We start from the raw sequence: 22,656 nt of genomic DNA on the forward strand, positions 1-22,656 counted from the left end.
GTTCTGCCGCATCTTGTCTCTTCCTCCAGGGCATCTATCAGCTGCCACCAGTATTTTCAGATTTATCATCAGTTGTGCTGATCTTAGATTGAAATAAAGAAAATACTGGTGACAAGTGATCGGTCACACACCACAGCGGGAACCGCTTTTTTTTTAATATCGGGCATTTTGTTACACACTGCAATGTCAGCAATAGGGATACGAACTAATTTATTCTGCATTCAGATCCTGTGCAGAGCTATGCGTCTCTTTGGTTACAAGCCACATGGTTTAGAGATGAACCAACATGAGGAGAGAAAAAGAACTGGACCGCACATCCACACATGACACAATGATCTACAGCCGCTAGGCTACATTATATAACCAACTCAAGGTTCTTAGTTACATTTTGATCAAGTTGTATAAAGCCACTAACCACTTCACGGTGACCTCTTTTTGGTGGGTCCCTACACTATTGTGTGCAGCATCACATGGCGTCCACCACCGCTGCAGCACAGCCCCGGCAGGGACCAAGACCTGGTTGCCCCCCAGTACCCATACTGGCAGGCATAGCCCCCATGGCTCCGGGCCCCCACCGCACCACAGAAGCGGCGGACGCCATGCAATACCGCACCATGTGAACAGGAATAAGGCTCACCATGTGTGAACAGGTGTTGAATACTCACTGTTCCATGTGGTCTCAGACACTGCTGAGAGGAAGTAGGCGGACCCTATATACAGTCTCCTGCTAATTTAAAAGCACTTGGGTCAATGGGGCGGAGTGCTGGTACCAGGCACAAAACAAAATAAATGAAGGGATAGAATATACTAAACCAACATGAGGAGAGAAAAAGAACTGGACGGCATATCCACACATGATACAATGATCTACTGCCGGGAGGCTACATTATATAACCAACTCGAGGGTCTTGGTTACATTTTGGTCAAATTGTATAAAGCCACCAACCACTTAACGGTGACCTCTTTTTGGTGGGTCACCTTGAAGTGGTTGGTGGGCTTATACAATTTGATCAAAATGTAACTAAGAACCTCGAGTTGGTTATATAATGTAGCCTCCCGGCAGTAGATCATTGTGTGATGTGTGGATGTGCGGTCCTCATGTTGGTTTAGAGATGAATCCTGGACCCTTCTCCGCCTTTATGACTCCTTAGATTTTTTTTTTGTTTTGTTTTTATTCTACTTGATGCTGAATCTCCCAGAATATAGAAGGACGTTGCACTGATCCTGTCGCTGTTCTGGATAACAGGTTGGTAGTAACTTGTGCTCTCAAAGTGAATGTCAATTTTAGCTGGGGTCTGGTTCCAATAGCCTATGCTATGCTCCGTTCTATAACGCTGTTGTCAACATTCTGAATAATTCCAGTAGTTTATAAAACTTGATTTCACATTCCCTGGCTGGCACTTTTCCAGCAGCATGTTGTGAGTCCCGAAAAGAGGGGGCATCTGCAACTTTGCATTCTTCCTCTACTCCACACCAGGGGCATAATAGCAGAGGGGGGCTGGGATGTTTGGTGGAACCTAAAGTTATTAATACCATTCTCCTGGGCCTGTCCCTCCCTGTTGAGAGAGGTGCTTGTTTGTAGGAACAGCACAACGGTAACGGACCCTCTGCTCGCAATGCAATTGCGATGCTGACCAGGCCTGTCTGTACATCGTTTGGGGCCCACTCACACGGCCGCCCACCTGCCGGCAAAGGCACCTGCACAACCGTCCCACCTGCTGTACATGCTGTATGTGTAGTTATTTATATGCTGTATATGGTGTGTGCATATATCCTGTACATATAAGTATAGGATGCATTAATACTATATGTATATGTGTGTAATATACAGTATGCTTTTTGATGTATACTAATGTGTGTATAAAAGTATGGTTGTGTACATAAGATTGTATGTAATGTATGTGTAAGTGTATAAATGTATATATGAGTACATAAATGTGTATATGTATGTGGTTGAGTAAATAATAGGGAGTGTATGACTATAGAACTTAATGTGTGTATATAAACGTCCATAGAAATCTGCTCTGGGGCCCTGCCTCTTCTAGTTTTCCTCCTTCTCCACGCCATCCCTCTGCCTGCTTGATGCACATGACATGACATGACAGGGAGAGGAGACTGACACAGGTACAGGCAGGCTGCAAATTCACATACACATTTTAAGCCCTTTACTGTCAAATGGGTGGAGCCTGCCCACCTCATTGACAGTAGAGAAACTAATTAGCATAGTTTAGGGGCAGTTCAGTTGCCATTATTCTTATTGGGCTGTGATGTCATATAGAGAAACACGGTGGCTGATCCTCCTGTGACTCCCATACAAAGGTAACGTAGTGGCACACCACACCACTTGTATGTCCTGCTGAGGTGTGCTGGGACTCGTAGTGCTCCAGTCACCATGCCTGTGGTCCCCAGCACTCACCATGGAGCAGTCAGGTAAGTGTCCATTCTCGATTATTTCATCATTATGTTGAAACCCGGGCTTCAAATACCAGGACTATGATATCTAGGATGTAACTATGTCCTTGTCACCCGCAACAACCAAAGACCGGCTCTCAATTCCTGAACTTTGATAAGAAAATTAAATTAGTTAAGTGATTGGTTGTTATGGAGAATAGCTGTACTTATTTTGTCATTGTTATCCCTATAGCGTGTTCTGCACTGTCCCCCAGGCCGGGCGCCAGCACCACCCCGAACCCCCCAGATATGTGTGCACCAGTGGAGCCCAGGACACAGCTGTGATCTCAACATCCCTATCAGATACTTGTCATGTATAAGGCAGGAGAGTTCCGTTCGGGCTCCGTCACCCCATCTTATACTCCTACCACAATAACACTGCAGAACACCCATAGGTAGAGGATTCTGACTTCTGTTCATCTTAGGTTCCAGTAGCACAAATGCTCTCTTTGTTGCTGTGGGTTCAGTCTCTACAATGTCTCCATGTATTCCTCACCGATGGGCCCTGCTGCTCCATTCAATTGTATGTGAGCGACAGAAGGGGGCGAGCACAGTGCCCAAGTATCTCTGAAACTTTCATAGTACTAAATGGACCTGCAGGACATGCTCCCCGTCGGACCCCGTTCTGTAGATGTTTGAAGGTCCCAGCACCGATGGCCTTGTTATCCAGAATCCTGTGGATAGGGGATAACTTACATACATGGTACAACCACTTGCGGGTTGCAGTTTTGCAGATTTTTTCCTTTAGTGTTTTATTTTTCACTTCAGCAATATAAAAGTATCCCAATTAATCAGATTCTGTGCCGAAACAGTGTCATTAAGAGGATTGTTCCTTCTCAAGCCTTCGACATGACAAAACGGACTGCGTGGTGGTTTAGTAGTTAGCATTACAGCCTTGCAGTGCTGAGGACCTGGGTTCAAGTTCCAGGGTCAACATCTGCAAAGATTTTGTATGTTCTCACTGTTTTTGCGTAGGTTTCCTCCCAGACTCCAAACCATACAGGTAGGTGAATTAGATTGTGATCCCCATGGGGACAGGGACTGATTTGGCAAACTCTGCGCAGCGCTGTGTGCGCTATATAAATAAAGGAATTGTTATTATTAAAACGGATACAATTTAGATACGGATGTACCGTATATATGAGTCTGTATTATGTGCTCATGCCCAGTTGGATTTGACCCGCACCCCTGAGGACTTCGGTATATGGAGTATAGAGGGGTATTGTTACTGTACTGTATAGTAATGCGTGTATTAGTAATGGACACTAGAATGTGGGCGCATCACCCCATAGGCGCTCAATATATGGAGTATATAGGGTGATTGCTATGTTACTGTATAGTTCTAGGCCTGATTGGAATAGAATACGCTGGGACTTGTGGTGCCGCAGTAGCTCCGTGGGTCACACGTCACGTGACTCAGGTCAGCAGCGTCAGAACTACATCTCCCAGAATCCCCCGCGCTACGCGGCGCCCGGTGATGACCTCAGAGCAGGAGCCGGCATGGCGGCGGAAAAGGCTTCTAGGCTGCTGGCACTGAGCGGTCTGTTCCCGGTGTACAAACCCCCGGGGGTCACGTCCGCCCAGGCCCTGAACGAGCTCAAGGGCCGCTTGCTGACAGGTCAGAGCCGCAGAAGCCAATTACACCTGTGTTGTCATATTCTAGCCTGTGTGGGGAGAATGAAAGCCACCATCTGATTGGTTGATGTAGGCTATAATGGCTTTATACAGAGTCCCCTATAGAAAGATGTCAGCCACTCTGCAGATTATCCGGAATATATCAATTATTTCTTTACAAGTGACTTTTGCTGCAGTAAATGCGACCAATGTGGATAACTGTTGCCCCTCCGCGGGGGGGATTCTCCGTCCACACATTGTAGTCGCATTTTATGTTGTAAACATTTAAAAACTTTTTTTTTTTACTTATTTTTTTCTGTTCTGTCTATTAACACTGTGCTGCCCAGTGCGGGGCCTCCGCATGTCTTGTCTTATTCTCCACTTTCTCCTCCTAGAAGCCGGACTGAAAGAATTTACGAAGAGGAAGAAGCAGACGCTGAAGATCGGCCACGGAGGAACCCTGGACAGCTCCGCCTCAGGACTGCTGGGTAATGGCCGACAGTCTATTGAGAGGGAAGGGGTGCCGATGTCTGGAAGTAATAGGCTGTGGTCTCGGGGTAATAGCCGACAGCCTATGGAGAGGGAAGGGGCTGTCGATGTGTGGAAGTCATAGGCTGTGGTCTCTGGGTAATAGCCGACAGCCTATGGAGAGGGAAGGGGCTGACGATGTGTGGAAGTCATAGGCTGTGGTCTCTGGGTTATGGCCGACAGTCTATGGAGAGGGAGGGGGGTGCTGATTTAAGAAGTCATAGGCTGTGGTCTCTGGGTAATGGCCGACATTCTGTGGAAATGGGAAGGGGGTGCTGATGTGGGGAAGTCATAGGCTATGGTCTCTGGCTAATGACCAACAGTTTATGGAGAGGGAAGGGGGTACTAATGTGTGAAATTCATAGGCTATCATCTCTAGGTAATGGCCGACAGTCTATGTACAGGGAAGAGGGTGCTGATGTGGGGAAGTCATAGGCTGTGGTCTCTGGGAAATGGCTGACAGTCTATGGAGAGTGAAGGGCTGCTGATGTGTGGAAGTCGTAGGCTGTGGTCTCTGGGTAATGGCCGACATTCTGTGTAAAGGGAAGGGGGTGCTGATGTGGGGAAGTCGTAGGCTGTGGTCTCTGGGTAATGGCCGACATTCTGTGTAAAGGGAAGGGGGTGCTGATGTGGGGAAGTCATAGGCTATGGTCTCTGGGTTATAGCTGAAAGTCTATGGGGAGGGGGTGCCGATATAAGGAGTCATATAGACTATGGACACTACATGATGGATCCATCGCCCTGATGTGTTTCTGGTACATGACTAAGGCTGATCCATGTCTGTAGGATACACATCGTGGCTGGGGTCCCTGGGTCTCACTATATATACAGAAAGCGGTGCCTTTTTTCAAGGGGAAGGAATTATAGGGTCATGTGACTGACGCTTTCTTTTTCTCTCCCTCCATGACTTCTGCTGATTTCCATCCAGTGGTTGGTATTGGAGATGGGACCAAGATGTTGGGGGCGATGCTGAGCGGCAGTAAGGTAATCACACCAGACGTCATTCCCCACCCAATAACATACCGACCACAGAACTTACCTGCCCACATTCCTCTCATGAAAATCAGTCATTGTATTGCATTTTTGTCTGTTGGTAACTTTTCCTGGGTAAACTGGATTATGATACCCAGCTTTCCTACAGCTCTGAGAGGCAGGTACAGTAATGGCTTGTATTCTCTCCGGCAGAAATACACCACAACTGCGCAGCTGGGAAAAGCAACTGACACCTTGGATGAATCGGGCACCGTGACCGAAGAGAAACCGTATGGTAAATCCTGCACCAACCTCAACACATTATAGTAACGCGGGAGGGGGACAGACAGGACTGAGTTATATACAGGAACCCCATCATCTGGGATAGATTATATCTATTATATTAGTAATAGATTGTATCCCCCCTGTAAGGTCTCCTCTCCCCGGGATGTAATGGCTGATAACAGAGAGTAATAGATTGTATCCCCCCTGTACAGTCTCCTCTCCCCAGGATGAAATGGCTGATAACAGAGAGTAATAGATTGTATCCCCCCCCCTGTACAGTCTCCTCTCCCCAGGATGAAATGGCTGATAACAGAGAGTAATAGATTGTATACCCCCTGTACAGTCTCCTCTCCCCGGGATGTAATGGCTGATAACAGAGAGTAATAGATTGTATCCCCCCTGTACAGTCTCCTCTCCCCAGGATGAAATGGCTGATAACAGAGAGTAATAGATTGTATCCCCCCCCCTGTACAGTCTCCTCTCCCCAGGATGAAATGGCTGATAACAGAGAGTAATAGATTGTATCCCCCCCCTGTACAGTCTCCTCTCCCCAGGATGTAATGGCTGATAACAGAGAGTAATAGATTGTATCCCCCTGTACAGTCTCCTCTCCCCAGGATGAAATGGCTGATAACAGAGAGTAATAGATTGTATCCCCCTGTACAGTCTCCTCTCCCCAGGATGAAATGGCTGATAACAGAGAGTAATAGATTGTATCCCCCTGTACAGTCTCCTCTCCCCATGATGTAATGGCTGATAACAGAGAGTAATAGATTGTATCCCCCCCTGTACAGTCTCCTCTCCCCAGGATGAAATGGCTGATAACAGAGAGTAATAGATTGTATCCCCCCTGTACAGTCTCCTCTCCCCAGGATGAAATGGCTGATAACAGAGAGTAATAGATTGTATACCCCCTGTACAGTCTCCTCTCCCCGGGATGAAATGGCTGATAACAGAGAGTAATAGATTGTATCTCCCCCCCCCCCCTGTACAGTCTCCTCTCCCCAGGATGAAATGGCTGATAACAGAGAGTAATAGATTGTATCCCCCCCCTGTACAGTCTCCTCTCCCCAGGATCTAATGGCTGATAACAGAGAGTAATAGATTGTATCCCCCCTGTACAGTCTCCTCTCCCCAGGATGAAATGGCTGATAACAGAGAGTAATAGATTGTATCCCCCCCCTGTACAGTCTCCTCTCCCCAGGATGTAATGGCTGATAACAGAGAGTAATAGATTGTATCCCCCTGTACAGTCTCCTCTCCCCAGGATGAAATGGCTGATAACAGAGAGTAATAGATTGTATCCCCCTGTACAGTCTCCTCTCCCCGGGATGTAATGGCTGATAACAGAGAGTAATAGATTGTATCCCCCATGTACAGTCTCCTCTCCCCGGGATGTAATGGCTGATAACAGAGAGTAATAGATTGTATCCCCCCCCCCCCCCCTGTACAGTCTCCTCTCCCCGGGATGTAATGGCTGATAACAGAGAGTAATAGATTGTATCCCCCCCCCCCCCCCTGTACAGTCTCCTCTCCCCAGGATGAAATGGCTGATAACAGAGAGTAATAGATTGTATCCCCCCTGTACAGTCTCCTCTCCCCGGGATGTAATGGCTGATAACAGAGAGTAATAGATTGTATTCCCCCTGTACAGTCTCCTCTCCCCGGGATGTAATGGCTGATAACAGAGAGTAATAGGTTGTATCCCCCCTGTACAGTCTCCTCTCCCCAGGATGTAATGGCTGATAACAGAGAGTAATAGATTGTATCCCCCTGTACAGTCTCCTCTCCCCGGGATGTAATGGCTGATAACAGAGAGTAATAGATTGTATCCCCCCCCCCCTGTACAGTCTCCTCTCCCCAGGATGAAATGGCTGATAACAGAGAGTAATAGATTGTATCCCCCCTGTACAGTCTCCTCTCCCCAGGATGTAATGGCTGATAACAGAGAGTAATAGATTGTATCCCCCTGTACAGTCTCCTCTCCCCAGGATGAATTGGCTGATAACAGAGAGTAATAGATTGTATCCCCCTGTACAGTCTCCTCTCCCCCGGGATGTAATGGCTGATAACAGAGAGTAATAGATTGTATCCCCCTGTACAGTCTCCTCTCCCCGGGGTGTAATGGCTGATAACAGAGAGTAATAGATTGAATCCCCCCTGTACAGTCTCCTCTCCCCAGGATGTAATGGCTGATAACAGAGAGTAATAGATTGTATCCCCCTGTACAGTCTCCTCTCCCCAGGATGAATTGGCTGATAACAGAGAGTAATAGATTGTATCCCCCTGTACAGTCTCCTCTCCCCCGGGATGTAATGGCTGATAACAGAGAGTAATAGATTGTATCCCCCTGTACAGTCTCCTCTCCCCGGGGTGTAATGGCTGATAACAGAGAGTAATAGATTGTATCCCCCCTGTACAGTCACCTCTCCCCGGGATGTAATTGCTGATAACAGAGAGTAATAGATTGTATCCCCCTGTACAGTCTCCTCTCCCCGGGATGTAATGGCTGATAACAGAGATTAATAGATTGTATCCCCCTGTACAGTCTCCTCTCCCCGGGATGTAATGGCTGATAACAGAGAGTAATAGATTGTATCCCCCTGTACAGTCTCCTCTCCCCGGGATGTAATGGCTGATAACAGAGAGTAATAGATTGTATCCCCCCTGTACAGTCTCCTCTCCCCGGGGTGTAATGGCTGATAACAGAGAGTAATAGATTGTATCCCCCCTGTACAGTCTCCTCTCCCCGGGATGTAATGGCTGATAACAGAGAGTAATAGATTGTATCCCCCTGTACAGTCTCCTCTCCCCGGGATGTAATGGCTGATAACAGAGAGTAATAGATTGTATCCCCCCTGTACAGTCTCCTCTCCCCGGGATGAAATGGCTGATAACAGAGAGTAATAGATTGTATCCCCCCCTGTACAGTCTCCTCTCCCCGGGATGCAATGGCTGATAACAGAGAGTAATAGCTTGTATACCCCCCTGCACAGTCTCCTCTACCCGGGATGTAATGGCTGATAACAGAGAGTAATAGATTGTATCCCCCTGTACAGTCTCCTCTCCCCGGGGTGTAATGGCTGATAACAGAGAGTAATAGATTGTATCCCCCTGTACAGTCTCTTCTCCCCCGGGATGAAATGGCTGATAACAGAGAGTAATAGCTTGTATACCCCCCTGCACAGTCTCCTCTACCCGGGATGTAATGGCTGATAACAGAGAGTAATAGATTGTATCCCCCCTGTACAGTCTCCTCTCCCCGGGATGAAATGGCTGATAACAGAGAGTAATAGATTGTATCCCCCTGTACAGTCTCCTCTCCCCGGGATGCAATGGCTGATAACAGAGAGTAATAGATTGTATCCCCCCCTGTACAGTCTCCTCTCCCCGGGGTGTAATGGCTGATAACAGAGAGAGATATTAGACAGCTGAGCACACCCAGTGGTACCAGGCAGTAGGGTTTGGGGTCTGGTCCATGTTGGTGTCTGATTGGTTCCTCTCGCCCTCAGATCATATCACTAGAGAGGATTTGGAGAAGGTGCTGGAGAAGTTCTCTGGGAATATCCTGCAGGTTCCTCCTCTGTAAGTGTCTCCGTCCTGTATGATCACATTACACTATGATGTCACTATTGAGTGAGTGTGTGTGGGGGGCACTGATGATATCAGTATACAGGGGGTTAAATTACAGGACAAAAATGTCATGCTTTTATACAGCGCCGTATCAGAAGAAGATTGCAGGACATTGGGTCTAGGACAAACGTGGAAGCAGGTGCAGAGGCAGTGAGCACCCATTGGCACCCTGCAACAGTAATCACTGGGTGCTGATGATGTCACAGGCAGCCTGGGGGCCTCTGAGGGATTGAGGTAGGGCCTAATAGAAAGCCACATGAAGCGCTAGTACAGCGTGCAACGGCCTTCTCATGTCAGCGTACAGCCTTTCCCTCCCCAACTACTTTGTGCTTTTAGCATGAAATAAAGATGGACTTGGACGAACCTCAATGATGGTGGCGGCCGTTCTGGTTTCTCACATGACTATGTCGTTGACTGCTTAGATTTTTATTTGGATCGCCCGTCAACTATCCATCAAACAAAAAATTATTTTATATGTCATCAAAAAATTTTATGAAAACTAAATGTGACCAAATAAAAACTACATTTTTTTTGCACTCCAAAGGATTTCATTATACAAATGAGGGTCATTTAAAAAAAAAAGAAAAAAGAAAACCTATTAATTTTAATATCACTGTGTGCATATAGGCCAAGAGTATTGGGTTCCACAATACAGTTCCATAATTTTTTTTTGCTTTGCACAGAAAGGGTTAATAAGTTCAGCAGTAGAACAGATGAACTTACCCAAAACTTACCCCATACAGGTATATTGACCAGAAAATAAAAAAAAGTTATAGCTTTGAGATGGAAAATAGCCTGAGTATTGCCATAGAAAATGGCTGCGGAGATGAGCGGTTAATTATCTGCTGATCTTTTTATTGCTTTATATACAATGAAATATTAAATTATAATATTGTGTCGGCCGGAATAGATGTACGATGTTTGTCTACAGAGAAAAAGCCCGTTAATAGAGTAGGCGGGAGTTCCGCAGAGGATCGGTGGTGACATCACGATGGGGAGGAGCCTGGGTCCTCCTCTGGTCCAGGCGGCTCCTCATACACTGCCCTGTTACAGAGATCTGTATGATCTACGCTTTCAAATAACAAAACTAAACAATGGATAAAAAAAAAAATCCTAATAATTTGGTGACATCAGTGCGGGGGCTCAATTATCAGGTTGATGGCTGGGGAGGGTTGCTGTAATGCCGCTGCTGCTTCCCTCCTCAGGATTTCCTCGTCTTCAGGGTTTCATGCTGGAACAACTTCTCTTTTCAGGTTTTCGGCATTAAAAAAGAATGGGAAGCGGCTGTCGTGTCTGGTCCGGGAGGGGGCGCAGGTGGAGGCCAAGCCGGCGCGGCCAGTGGTGGTCTACAAGCTGGCGCTGACCGATTTCCAGCCTCCGCTGTTCACTCTCGGTGGGTGTATGGAAACCCCCCAAAACAAGGGACTGCTAACCCCCACCTCTCTGATCAGAATGAGGAGAGGTGCCTGGTGATGTCATCATCCTCCTAGTGACATCATTATCCGCCTCACTGACCAATTCTTAGATAATTGATGACATGTGACCTACCCCTCCGCCATATGTCGTGTGCTGGTATCGGATATTGTGTTTCCTGTGGTTCTGCTCATCTTCTCTTTATCTTCTCTTACAGAGGTGGAGTGCGGAGGCGGCTTCTATGTGCGCAGTCTCATCCGAGATATCGGAGAAGGTAACGTCCGTGGCACATTCCTCTCTGTATGCGATCTCCTTCTCCTCCTGCTCGTGTCTCGGCCTGTGTGGTCTCTCATCTCGTGGGGGGAGGGGGGGGCGGCTTGTTTCTCAACCTATGGGTTCTTCTTAACAGTCTCTTCCTTGTCTCTTGGTTCCAGCTTTGTCCAGTTGTGCCAGTGTGACCGGGCTCATCCGCACCAAGCAGGGACCTTTCACCCTGGACGATGAAACCTTACGGAAGGAGCACTGGGACATTGAGCATGTGGCGCAGGCCCTGCAGACATACAACCCCCCAGAGGACCAAGCGTCGAAACGTCTGAAGACCGGGGGGGACGGGGGGCTGCAGTCCTGAGGTCAGAGGCCCCGGGGCTGGCAGAGACTGAGTGTCGCATCCATACAATCCAGGACAGAAAACAGAGACTGTAGGCAAACAGCTGAGCCGTGGAGATCGCCCCCTACAGGAGGAATGAATTTCTATTTTATTGAATCCTGAAGATCCAAGGAGAGAAGATCGATAAAATATGTATATAGTGTACAGGAATCTACTAATAAAGAAAATAATGACTTTATAATAATGCTCTACAAAAATAATAATAATCTTTATTTATATAGCGCCATCAAATTCCGTAGCGCTTTACAAATCAAATAAGCCCTGTAACAGTATCCTCCACACATCTATCCTCTAAGCTCCCCCTACACGTCTTCCGCCATAATGAACTCATCCCCCCCCCCTATAACGGTCTCATCTACACCCCTCATACCCCCCCATAACAGTGTCATCTACACATCCCCCTATAACAGCCACTAGGTGGCAGCACAGCAGCTCCTCTCTGCAGAAGTGAATGACCTGGAATTTATTGATGACTATTCCGGTAGTTGGGGTCAGAGTCTTCCAGCTTCTCGTTTTATCAGATATGACAATGACAGAGGCTCTTAAAGGGAATGATGGAGGGGTCATGAAGGGGTAGAGAAGTTCCTAATATTTTTTAGGCTTTATTCAGACGGGTGTTACTGTTGCGTTTCTGCAAAAAAACGTGGTCGTGTTATATATGTGTTCATTCCGTATTGTATCTACATCCATTTTTAAAAAGCCATATGTCATCTGTCTTTTTCACATCCGCAAAAAAATAATGGTTTTTTAATGTATTTTTTGCCCAGCCCAGCTGGTTGCCTTGTGGCTTTTACGAAAAAATGGACTGCATACAGATTGCACATTCATTGACTATGGAACATACTAATATAAAAGACTGGCTGTCTGAATAAGCAGTCTGTGTATTAGACTGTATTCTATATGATACGATAAGATACACAGCTCAGCAGACTGTATCACAGAGTATAGGATTAGATACACAGCTCAGCAGTCAGTATCACACAGGATGGGATTAGATACACAGCTCAGCAGACAGTATCACACATGATAGGATTTGATACACAGCTCTGAAGGCAGTACCCCACATGATAGCTGGGGCTTAACAGCCATAGCAGCTGATACTGCTACGGGCCCCACATTCCTCAGGGGTCCGGGATGGGTGGCAGAACCAAAATGTATCAATGCCATTCTCCAGGGCCCTTTTCTCCTTGCTGACAGCAACAGCACAACTATGCTGACCGGGCCCACATCACTATATTATGTAGAGGGTTCTTCTCACTCTCTGCCTTCTGGACCTCTCCTGGTATCAGGTGGTTTTCTAGACAATTAGATACAATCCCAATGGATGTGCACACAAAGAGGTTTCCCATTTTCTATCTTATCAATGGCCTTTTTCGCCTCCCCAACCAGTATTTTTGCTGTCAAAGGAGAGAAATCTAAATCTTTAGTGTCAGGGATCAGGGGCCCCTAAGGTCCCATAACCCTGCTCGACAAACAGGAACGTGTACCGGCTGTACTGATACTGCCTTATTTGAGATTTTAGTTTGTTTTCCCCACTTTCTGAATACAGTGACTTTAGTTTTGAGATACTGGCTGTACTTACTGTTATCCTTTTTAACTGAAAATCTCTTTAAGAAGGACCTGATCTTTTCCTTGATGCCCTCTCATCAGTCAGATATGAGGCTATAGAAATCCACTCTCTCAAGTTCACACTGCAGAACAGAATTCCTGGACAAATGTTTCTTTCAATAGACTCGAGTTTAGTCTCCATAATTCCCTGCCGATATCGGGCCGCTCACTAGGACCTAGGCAAAGGTATAAGACCCGATGATCTGAGTTAGGAACAGTTTTCTCGCTTTTATCCACAATGACCTCCATAGGACTCGTCAATGCCACCTCTATTCTGCTAGATCTTCCAGCACAGGAGTATCCTACCCCCCTGTACAAACACAACCAATAAACCAGACTGTGTTATGATAGCATACAAGACCTTAGAGTCCCTTGTGAGCAGTCTACCAGTCGGTCTATCACTGGTTGCTCTAGTGGAATTAAAGTCACCCATCGTGATCACAGGAACATAAGTGAAGAGATAGGGTATGCCCCATTCCTCCACACAGGTTGCACTGGATGTTCTGGTAGTTCGCACTCACATGACCATGTGACCGGCCCTACCACACATGAAACCATCTGCAGGGTTGACCTGCATAGAAGCACACCACCTGCAGGGTTATGTTATGTTATGGTACTGGTATAACTTGACCAGGGCCTTCCACCCTGCTGTCCAGATCCCATCATATCCCTGGTCTTAGTGAGTTTGTACATGAGGTCACAGTTTCTCCTGAGCAAGAGCACAATATCCTGCCCAGCTTCATTCCAGAAGATGATGGTAACAGTAACCGTTTAGAGATGGGGATGAAACTGAATTTATTTCACCCCTCGGCATCTCTGAACCTGGAGAAATGTGCTCAAAACTGGTCCAGGTTACACATCAACTTGAAACTAATGTTGTAACCCTGGCGGTCCGAGATGTTTATCCTTGCCAGGGTGTAATTTGGCTAGAAGCCCATCTAGTCATATAGCAGCGAACAGACTACAAACCTCGGTCAGGTAGGTCTTACTTGGCCCCTCGTATTATAGTATATATATTATACAGGGGGCAGTATTATAGTAGTTATATTCCTGTACATAGGGGGCAGTATTATAGTAGTTATATTCTTGTACATAGGGGGCGGTATTATAGTAGTTATATTCTTGTACATAGGAGGCAGTATTATAGTAGTTATATTCCTGTACATAGGGGGCAGTATTATAGTAGTTATATTCTTGTACATAGGGGGCAGTATTATAGTAGTTATATTCTTGTACATAGGGGGCAGTATTATAGTAGTTATATTCTTGTACATAGGGGGCAGTATTATAGTAGTAATATTCTTGTACATAGGGGGCAGTATTATAGTAGTTATATTCTTGTACATAGGGGGCAGGATTATAGTAGTTATATTCCTGTACATAGGGGACAGTATTACAGTAGTTATATTCCTGTACATAGGGGGCAGTATTATAGTAGTTATATTCTTGTACATAGGGGGCAGTATTATAGTAGTTATATTCCTGTACATAGGGGGCAGTATTATAGTAGTTATATTCTTGTACATAGGGGGCAGTATTATAGTATTTATGTTCTTGTACATAGGGGACAGTATTATAGTAGTTATATTCCTGTACATAGGGGACAGTATTACAGTAGTTATATTCCTGTACATAGGGGGCAGTATTATAGTAGTTATATTCTTGTACATAGGGGGCAGTATTATAGTAGTAATATTCTTGTACATAGGGGACAGTATTATAGTAGTTATATTCCTGTACATAGGGGACAGTATTACAGTAGTTATATTCCTGTACATAGGGGGCAGTATTATAGTAGTTATATTCTTGTATATAGGGGGCAGTATTATAGTAGTTATATTCCTGTACATAGGGGGCAGTATTATAGTAGTTATATTCTTGTACATAGGGGACAGTATTATAGTAGTTATATTCCTGTACATAGGGGACAGTATTACAGTAGTTATATTCCTGTACATAGGGGGCAGTATTATAGTAGTTATATTCTTGTACATAGGGGACAGTATTATAGTAGTTATATTCCTGTACATAGGGGACAGTATTACAGTAGTTATATTCCTGTACATAGGGGGCAGTATTATAGTAGTTATATTCTTGTACATAGGGGGCAGTATTATAGTAGTTATATTCTTGTACATAGGGGGCAGTATTATAGTAGTTATATTCTTGTACATAGGGGGCAGTATTATAGTAGTTATATTCCTGTACATAGGGGCAGTATTATAGTAGTTATATTCTTGTATATAGGGGGCAGTATTATAGTAGTTATATTCCTGTACATAGGGGGCAGTATTATAGTAGTTATATTCTTGTACATAGGGGGCAGTATTATAGTAGTTATATTCTTGTACATAGGGGACAGTATTATAGTAGTTATATTCCTGTACATAGGGGACAGTATTACAGTAGTTATATTCCTGTACATAGGGGGCAGTATTATAGTAGTTATATTCTTGTACATAGGGGGCAGTATTATAGTAGTTATATTCTTGTACATAGGGGGCAGTATTATAGTAGTAATATTCTTGTACATAAGGGGCAGTATTATAGTAGTTATATTCTTGTACATAGGGGCAGTATTATAGTAGTTATATTCTTGTACATAGGGGGCAGTATTATAGTAGTTATATTCTTGTACATAGGAGGCAGTAGTATAGTAGTTATATTCTTGTACATAGGGGGCAGTATTATAGTAGTTATATTCTTGTACATAGGAGGCAGTAGTATAGTAGTTATATTCCTGTACATAGGGGGCAGTATTATAGTAGTTCTATTCCTGTACATAGGGGCAGTATTATAGTAGTTATATTCTTGTACATAGGGGGCAGTATTATAGTAGTTATATTCTTGTACATAGGGGGCAGTATTATAGTAGTTATATTCTTGTACATAGGGAGCAGTATTATAGTAGTTCTATTCTTGTACATAGGGGGCAGTATTATAGTAGTTATATTCTTGTACATAGGGGGCAGTATTATAGTAGTTATATTCTTGTACGTAGGGGGCAGTATTATAGTAGATATATTCTTGTACGTAGGGGGCGGTATTATAGTAGTTATATTCTTGTACATAGGGGCAGTATTATAGTAGTTATATTCGTGTACATAGGGGGCAGTATTATAGCAGTTATATTCTTGTACATAGGTGCAGTATTATAGTAGTTATATTCTTGTACATAGGGGGCAGTATTATAGTAGTTCTATTCCTGTACATAGTGGGCAGTATTATAGTAGTTATATTCTTGTACATAGAGGGCAGTATTATAGTAGATATATTCTTGTACGTAGGGGGCAGTATTATAGTAGATATATCTCTGTTATAACCATATATTGTTATAAGTGATATTATTATATTTTCCCCACTATTATATGAGGCTTATAATTATGAAGGGATAGGGGTGTGTGAACGGCAGTGTGGAGGACTTGGATGTTTTGTTAGGCCTCATGATTTGTTATAACCTCTTTATTTTTATAATTCTTTTCTTGGTTTTAGGAGCGCTTTTAACTGCATCGGACCAGAGCGCCTAGTGGAGAAACTAAAAAGGTATCCGTAGATTAGAGATCTAGGTGCTGGATTTTGAATTATTCAAAAAACAGACCTTAAAGTAAACCTACCACTTCCTATAGGGCTTCTAAGCAGCAAATGCCGTGCACCAGCTCACGGTGAGCTGGTGCCGACGCTTATCCTGGTTATGTTTTAAGGCATTTAAACACTTTATTAATCTTTATACCTGAAGTATCTTCCCCGCACCGTGGTCCACGCTCGGCACACCATGCGCCAAATGCGGACCTCGGTGCGGGGAAGATACATCGGATATAAAGATTAATAAAGTGTTTAAATGCCTTAAAACTGTTTAAGAACATAACGAAGATAAGCATCGGCACCAGCTCACCCTGAGGTGGTGCATGCCATTTGCTGCTTAGAAGCTCTATCGGAAGTGGTAGGTTTACTTTAAAAAGTTTAAATCGGGGCCAGTGTTCAGTGGAAGTTTTGTCCAGCGTCGGACTAGTACCGGGGACAGTTCTTTCACCGTTTTTGTTTTCTGTAAACACAGCAGATTTCCGCAGAAATGATAACATGTGTTTTGTACAAAAATACTCTGACGCCACGATTCTGGTGGGTCTGATAAAAGATGGTAAAGATATGGGGTACAGGACGTCTGTGGCAGAATTTTGTGACTGGTGCGCAATAAACAGTGGAAATTAAATTGGTCAAAAACCAAAGAAATTGTCTATTTTGCGAGAAATAAGAGGGACCTTTTTCTGTTAATATTAGTCTAATGATTGCTTTCTACTAGTCGGTATCATTGAGTTCCATATGTACGAGGTGTGTGCCTGGGGCCCCTGCCTGTCTGTCTGCCCGAGACCAATGTAAATGCAGAAAGATTCTAAAAAAGACCGAGAACATAACTGGTGCAAAAATGGAACAGTGGGAGAGTGTGCTTCACCGTCGTGTACTTAAAGAGGACCTGTCACCCAGAAATTGGGCACTTGGAGCTGCTTACTAAAGTTATCAGCTCCTAGTGCTAAAACAAACGCGGCAGTGTTAGAATGATAGCGTTACCGGAAACCTCCGATAACGCTATCAAACACTGCGGCAGAGTACAATGTAAACGCTGGATCGCTCTCAAAGCTGTCCGGTGTATTCATTAGGGGGAGTGATTGTGGGAAGGTTTAGGGGCGGTGATTTCCGCATGACATGTGTCAGTCACCGCTGGACTATGGAGTGAGAGGGACGGTCCAGGGAAGAGGCAGCGCCTCGGACTGCCCCCTCATGAACACACCGGACCGCTTTGAGAGTGGTCCGGCATTCACATTGTACTCCACCACAGGTTTCCGATAACGCTATCATTCTAAGGCTGCATTCACACGATGTATGCCCGGTGTATCGTAGTACGGCTGGCATACATCGGCACTGGGGAGCGGAAGAGCGCTGCTCAGCCCCCAACCCTCTCCATAGCTTATCATAGAGCCTGGCGCCGTATTCCGTCAAATTCTACGAGCTACAGAACGGTAGCTAAGCAGCTCCTAGTGCCGAATTTCTTGGTGACAGGTCCTCTTTAAGAGATTCCTTTGCCTGATGATCAACCAATCTCACCCATTGTACAACCAACTACAATTGCAGCGAAACAGTTTTCGTGGAAGACTAAAAGATATTAGATGCAGGACAGAGAGATACAAAAAATCATTTATGCCATGTTCTATCCTTTTGTCAAATAGTAAAAAATGTGCCTTAATATAAGAACTGAAAATCGGTGGCCTTGGATCTAGCTTTTATGTGCTGTATAAGAGCATAGGTGTTGGATCATGATTGTAGTGAATGGTATTCGACAGGGTGACCAGCGATTGTATGAGTATGTAAGGTCATTTTTCATGTTTTTTATTTATCAAACTGGATGTGACACCTTCTTTTCCCCCTTTCGCGGACAATAAATGTATTTATTATTTATATATTGTGGTCTATAATCAGAGACATTCCCTGCTTGGGGGTAGATAACAGAGGGTCAGCAATCTCAGGAGACATCAGTCCATATGTTGCTCGTTGTCATCACCTGCCCCTGCCCCTCAGGCTTGTTTTGTCACTGGGGTCCATGCCCGTGTCATCAATGCTCTGGATACAGATATCCCTGCACACTGTGAGAATTGGAGGTAACAGTTAGTTGCCTGTGACTTGTCTTATGTAGATGTGCTGTATGGCGCCATACGTCTCTGCATCCTATGTCCGTGCGTAGAGGGTGTTTCTGCGTATTACAACCAGTTTCTAATTCTAATTAGGACTCATCTTTCATATCTTAAACTGCTCTGTGATTGGTGGCTTTGGACAAGGGCAGAGTATAGTCAGGGACCGGCTGATCCCTACATAACACTTGCTGTTCAGGGGCCTAGGAAAGCTGTGACCCCAGTGTGGGAGGATCTGTGCTGTCCAGGATTTGCATATTTTTGCCCTTCTGGGTTATAATAGCAGTGACTGGGGGGAAGGGTGTGTGTAATATTTCATCGATTGTTTGGATCAATTTAGGGAAAGAACATTCCAGATACCACAGAACTGAAGGGTAATTATTTCAAGATGATAATTAGAGAATAGCTGTATTTAATTCTTCAACTACAGAATCAGAATATTAAGGAGGCCCCCACTGTATGTACCTGCTGTCATCTATAGGGAACTCCACAAATCATGAGCCGACATTGCTGAATATAATGGGATCGTGTGGAAATATTTGCTTCAATGGATGGAAAATGTCTCAAGGGTTGTATATTTAATATAGGTATAACACATACTGGGACCCCGCTACCACATCCCTTGTGTCTGTATATAAATCTATACACATATGTGCCTATATACATACTGCTCAGAGTCACATGGCTTTTCAGTGTTTTTTTTTTTTTTTTAAATAAATGGTGAGATTTCACATAAAAGAAGACATTCTAGAAAGGACATTACTTCTCCTACTGGAGGGGGTTGGGAGCTTTAAGGAAATCTTCCATTTGTTTTATGCATTGTGAACCAACATACCTTGAGAATGCTGTAGCTACACTGATGCAGAAACATATCTTGTTTAATCCCTGTACCGAGTGGTTTTGCTCAAAAAACAATTATAAAATTCAGGAACTTGGGAAAGCTGGATGAAGAGTGTCTTCCGTGCATAAAAGAGCTACCTGAACTGTCCAGACAGGACTAATCAACCTGAGTTGGATAACTCATACACACCAGCTGGAGGGTGGTACAGTGATTGATTACTTCTGCCTGTCAGGGACAACACAGTGATTACAGCATTCTCTGGAGCAGCGCATAATTAGGGTGAGGAGAAGCGCTGGAGCAGCCACAGGAGCAACAGAGCTTCATTACCTTAATTTTATTATAGTTTTTTCAGCAAAACAACTCAGTTCAAGGAATAAAACAAGATATGTTTCTGAATCGGTGTAGTTACAGCATTCTCAAGGTTTGTTTGGTTCACAATGCACAAAAGCAAATGGTATATTTTTTTAAATGGGTAAAATCTGGTGACAGCGTCTATTTAATAATCAAAACTTAGCTCTGCCTATGATTTGCTGCACACTGACACCCTGTGGCCATAGGTTCATCTGGCCTCATGGTAGTTTCAGCACTGCCTGCAAACGGTTCCCCATATCCGGACATGGACATTAAAGGACTGGGGTTATCTCATGTATAGGATCCACACAGCGACAAGAAGGTTGCGTTAGCATCTCCTATATTTATCCAGGAAATGACAAAAATCTTAAGACATAAAATTGTCAGCAGACGTCTTAGCTGTTCCTCCATTCTTCACCTGTAACACACACAAGGGATGTGAACCTTACTGGTTGAGCTCCCAGGCCACATGAATGACTCCAGTGTTGGCCAGGTAGGTGATAGTCTGCCCAGAGGCCTTATAGATTGTCACTGGGGTAAGTAGCATTGCCTCGGCAATGGGATGATACATTTCTTCAATGGCTGATGTGCCATCCAAAGGAGGGAAGGAGCGGCCAAGGAAGGGACAATAAAAAGGTTGGTCGTCATCCTCTCACATACAACCTCATGAGGCTACAAAGACTTGAGGTAAATAAAGATCTTCTTAGAAGAGGGGAATTGTTTAAATCATGAACCTTGGGATCGCAAGATGTCACATAACTTTTACGTCCTTTGACGACACTAGAGGTCATCAATTTTCCTGACCTGGCTTAATGGGAACCTGTTACCAGGGACCTCATTTTCACTAAAGACAGGTTGCATAAGTCCATAACACCTGCAGTACACATCTGCCTTTCTGCTTTGTCTAAGCATTTGCATTAAAATATAAATGTGTGTTATAACTTACCTCGAACCCTGACAGAATCCTCTGTGTAGTCCCAGGGGTTGGGCTTTGGTTTGGATGCATTTCAAAAAACAACATGTGACTTGTCTGTGCTGCAGACTCCTCAGCTCTTGGCTCCCACCTTTGTGCTCCTGCACAGCTCCTCCCTCCTGCTCCTTCATAGAGCTCACAGCCTGGAGAGCTGACATCAGTGTGAAAGGGAGGAGCTTTACAGGAGCACAAAGGTAGGGGCTGAGAGCTGAGGAGTCTGCAGCACAGACGAGTCACATGTTGTTTTTTGAAATGCATCCAAACCAAAGCCCAACCCCTGGGACTACACAGAGGATTCTGTCGGTGCAAGGTAAGTTATAACACACAATTATATTGTAATGAAAATACAATAATGAGAATGCAGAAAGGCAGATGTGCAATGCAGCTGTGATGGGCTTCTGTAACCTGTCTTTAGTGAAAATGAGGTCCCTGCTGACAGGTTCCCTTTAAAACTAGTTATGGGCTGGATGTCATTCCAAACAAAAGCTATCTCCTGTTTATAGGAAAAGCTTATGATATCTCCACAACCCAACGACATGTACTGAGCGTGTCTGCCAAGCCATCCCACCTGCAGATAAGGTCCTAGGGCAGGGAAGGCGAACCTTTTGGAGACAGAGTGCCCAAACTACAACCAATATCCAATTATTTACTGTGAAGTGCCAACATGCCATTTTAAGCAGTAACTTATTGCTACCTGTTATTTCACATTTTTTTATCATATTCGCCACCTGAGGCCACCAATTCAGGTGAAAGAAGGAGGGCAAATTAGAGTCTCGTTGTAGCCTCTCTCCAGGGTCTCTCTGTAGAGAAAGAATGGTGGGTCCAGCAGGATGAGCTTCAAAGATAATGCAGTTTTGTCATCACCTTCTCACTTTTCCCGCAGTTCCAAACAGCCAATTAAGTGCCGCTTAGGTTGCCTTGGATTGCAGTAAGATTTGGTCCTATTTGGTGAACTCTGTCCTGGGGCGATGGTCTGAGTGCCCACAAAAATTGCTTTGGCACCCGTGCCATAGGTTTGCCACCACTGTCCTAGGGGCTACGCAGGGGGATCTCTGTATTAGATCTACTCACTCCTTGTGTATTGTACATGTCTCTCCTGTACACAGTATCATGTATCAGCAGCCATGATTTGCCTCCTCTAGGGTCCGGTGTCATTCAGGGGTCCCAATGTCCCTGGTGACAGCTGCTGGCAGGACCCTACAGGACGCTATGTATCAAGTTTTATCTTCCCCAGAGAGGACTTTACCCTCCTAACTTTATTTTGAGCCAAGTCTTGTGGATGTATTGATGGAAAGTCGGTTTACGCTGCAGGTTATGGGGTCACATACGATGAGGTCACTGCTGCCAGTTGCTGGCAGCTGGACACAACCAGTGACTCTTCTAGGATTGCACCAGCTCTAAACCTTACCACAAGCACCATAAGTCCCAGCAGGTGCTGATGCCCGCTGTGACGGGTCACTGGGTTATCCTGGTAGCAGTATTGTGGGTCGGTTCTGGTGTAATAAATTATAGGGGATTATGACTTGTGTATTCTCCGGGTTAGTATTTGGGTTGATCTTGGGGAGGTTCTGGTGTCTTTCGACTCTGGTGTCTTTCGTCTTGATGCAGTAGATCCCTGTAGTTGGTCCCGATGTGGTAGGTC

General features: G+C 44.8%; 1 protein-coding gene across 1 annotated transcript; it reads left to right on the forward strand.

Moving 5' to 3' along the window:
• Window positions 1-3,895: 3,895 nt before the first annotated feature.
• On the forward strand, window positions 3,896-12,336 carry TRUB1 (TruB pseudouridine synthase family member 1). The gene is made up of 8 exons (XM_072130064.1): window positions 3,896-4,069; window positions 4,461-4,553; window positions 5,522-5,577; window positions 5,779-5,860; window positions 9,363-9,435; window positions 10,737-10,876; window positions 11,114-11,170; window positions 11,331-12,336. Exons 1-8 carry the CDS (start codon window positions 3,952-3,954, stop codon window positions 11,522-11,524), a joined length of 813 nt encoding a protein of 270 aa, XP_071986165.1. The 5' UTR covers window positions 3,896-3,951; the 3' UTR covers window positions 11,525-12,336.
• The last annotated feature ends 10,320 nt before the right edge of the window (window positions 12,337-22,656 follow it).

Source organism: Engystomops pustulosus, chromosome 11 (assembly GCF_040894005.1).
Source record: "Engystomops pustulosus chromosome 11, aEngPut4.maternal, whole genome shotgun sequence".
Taxonomy (NCBI): Eukaryota; Metazoa; Chordata; class Amphibia; order Anura; family Leptodactylidae; genus Engystomops; species Engystomops pustulosus.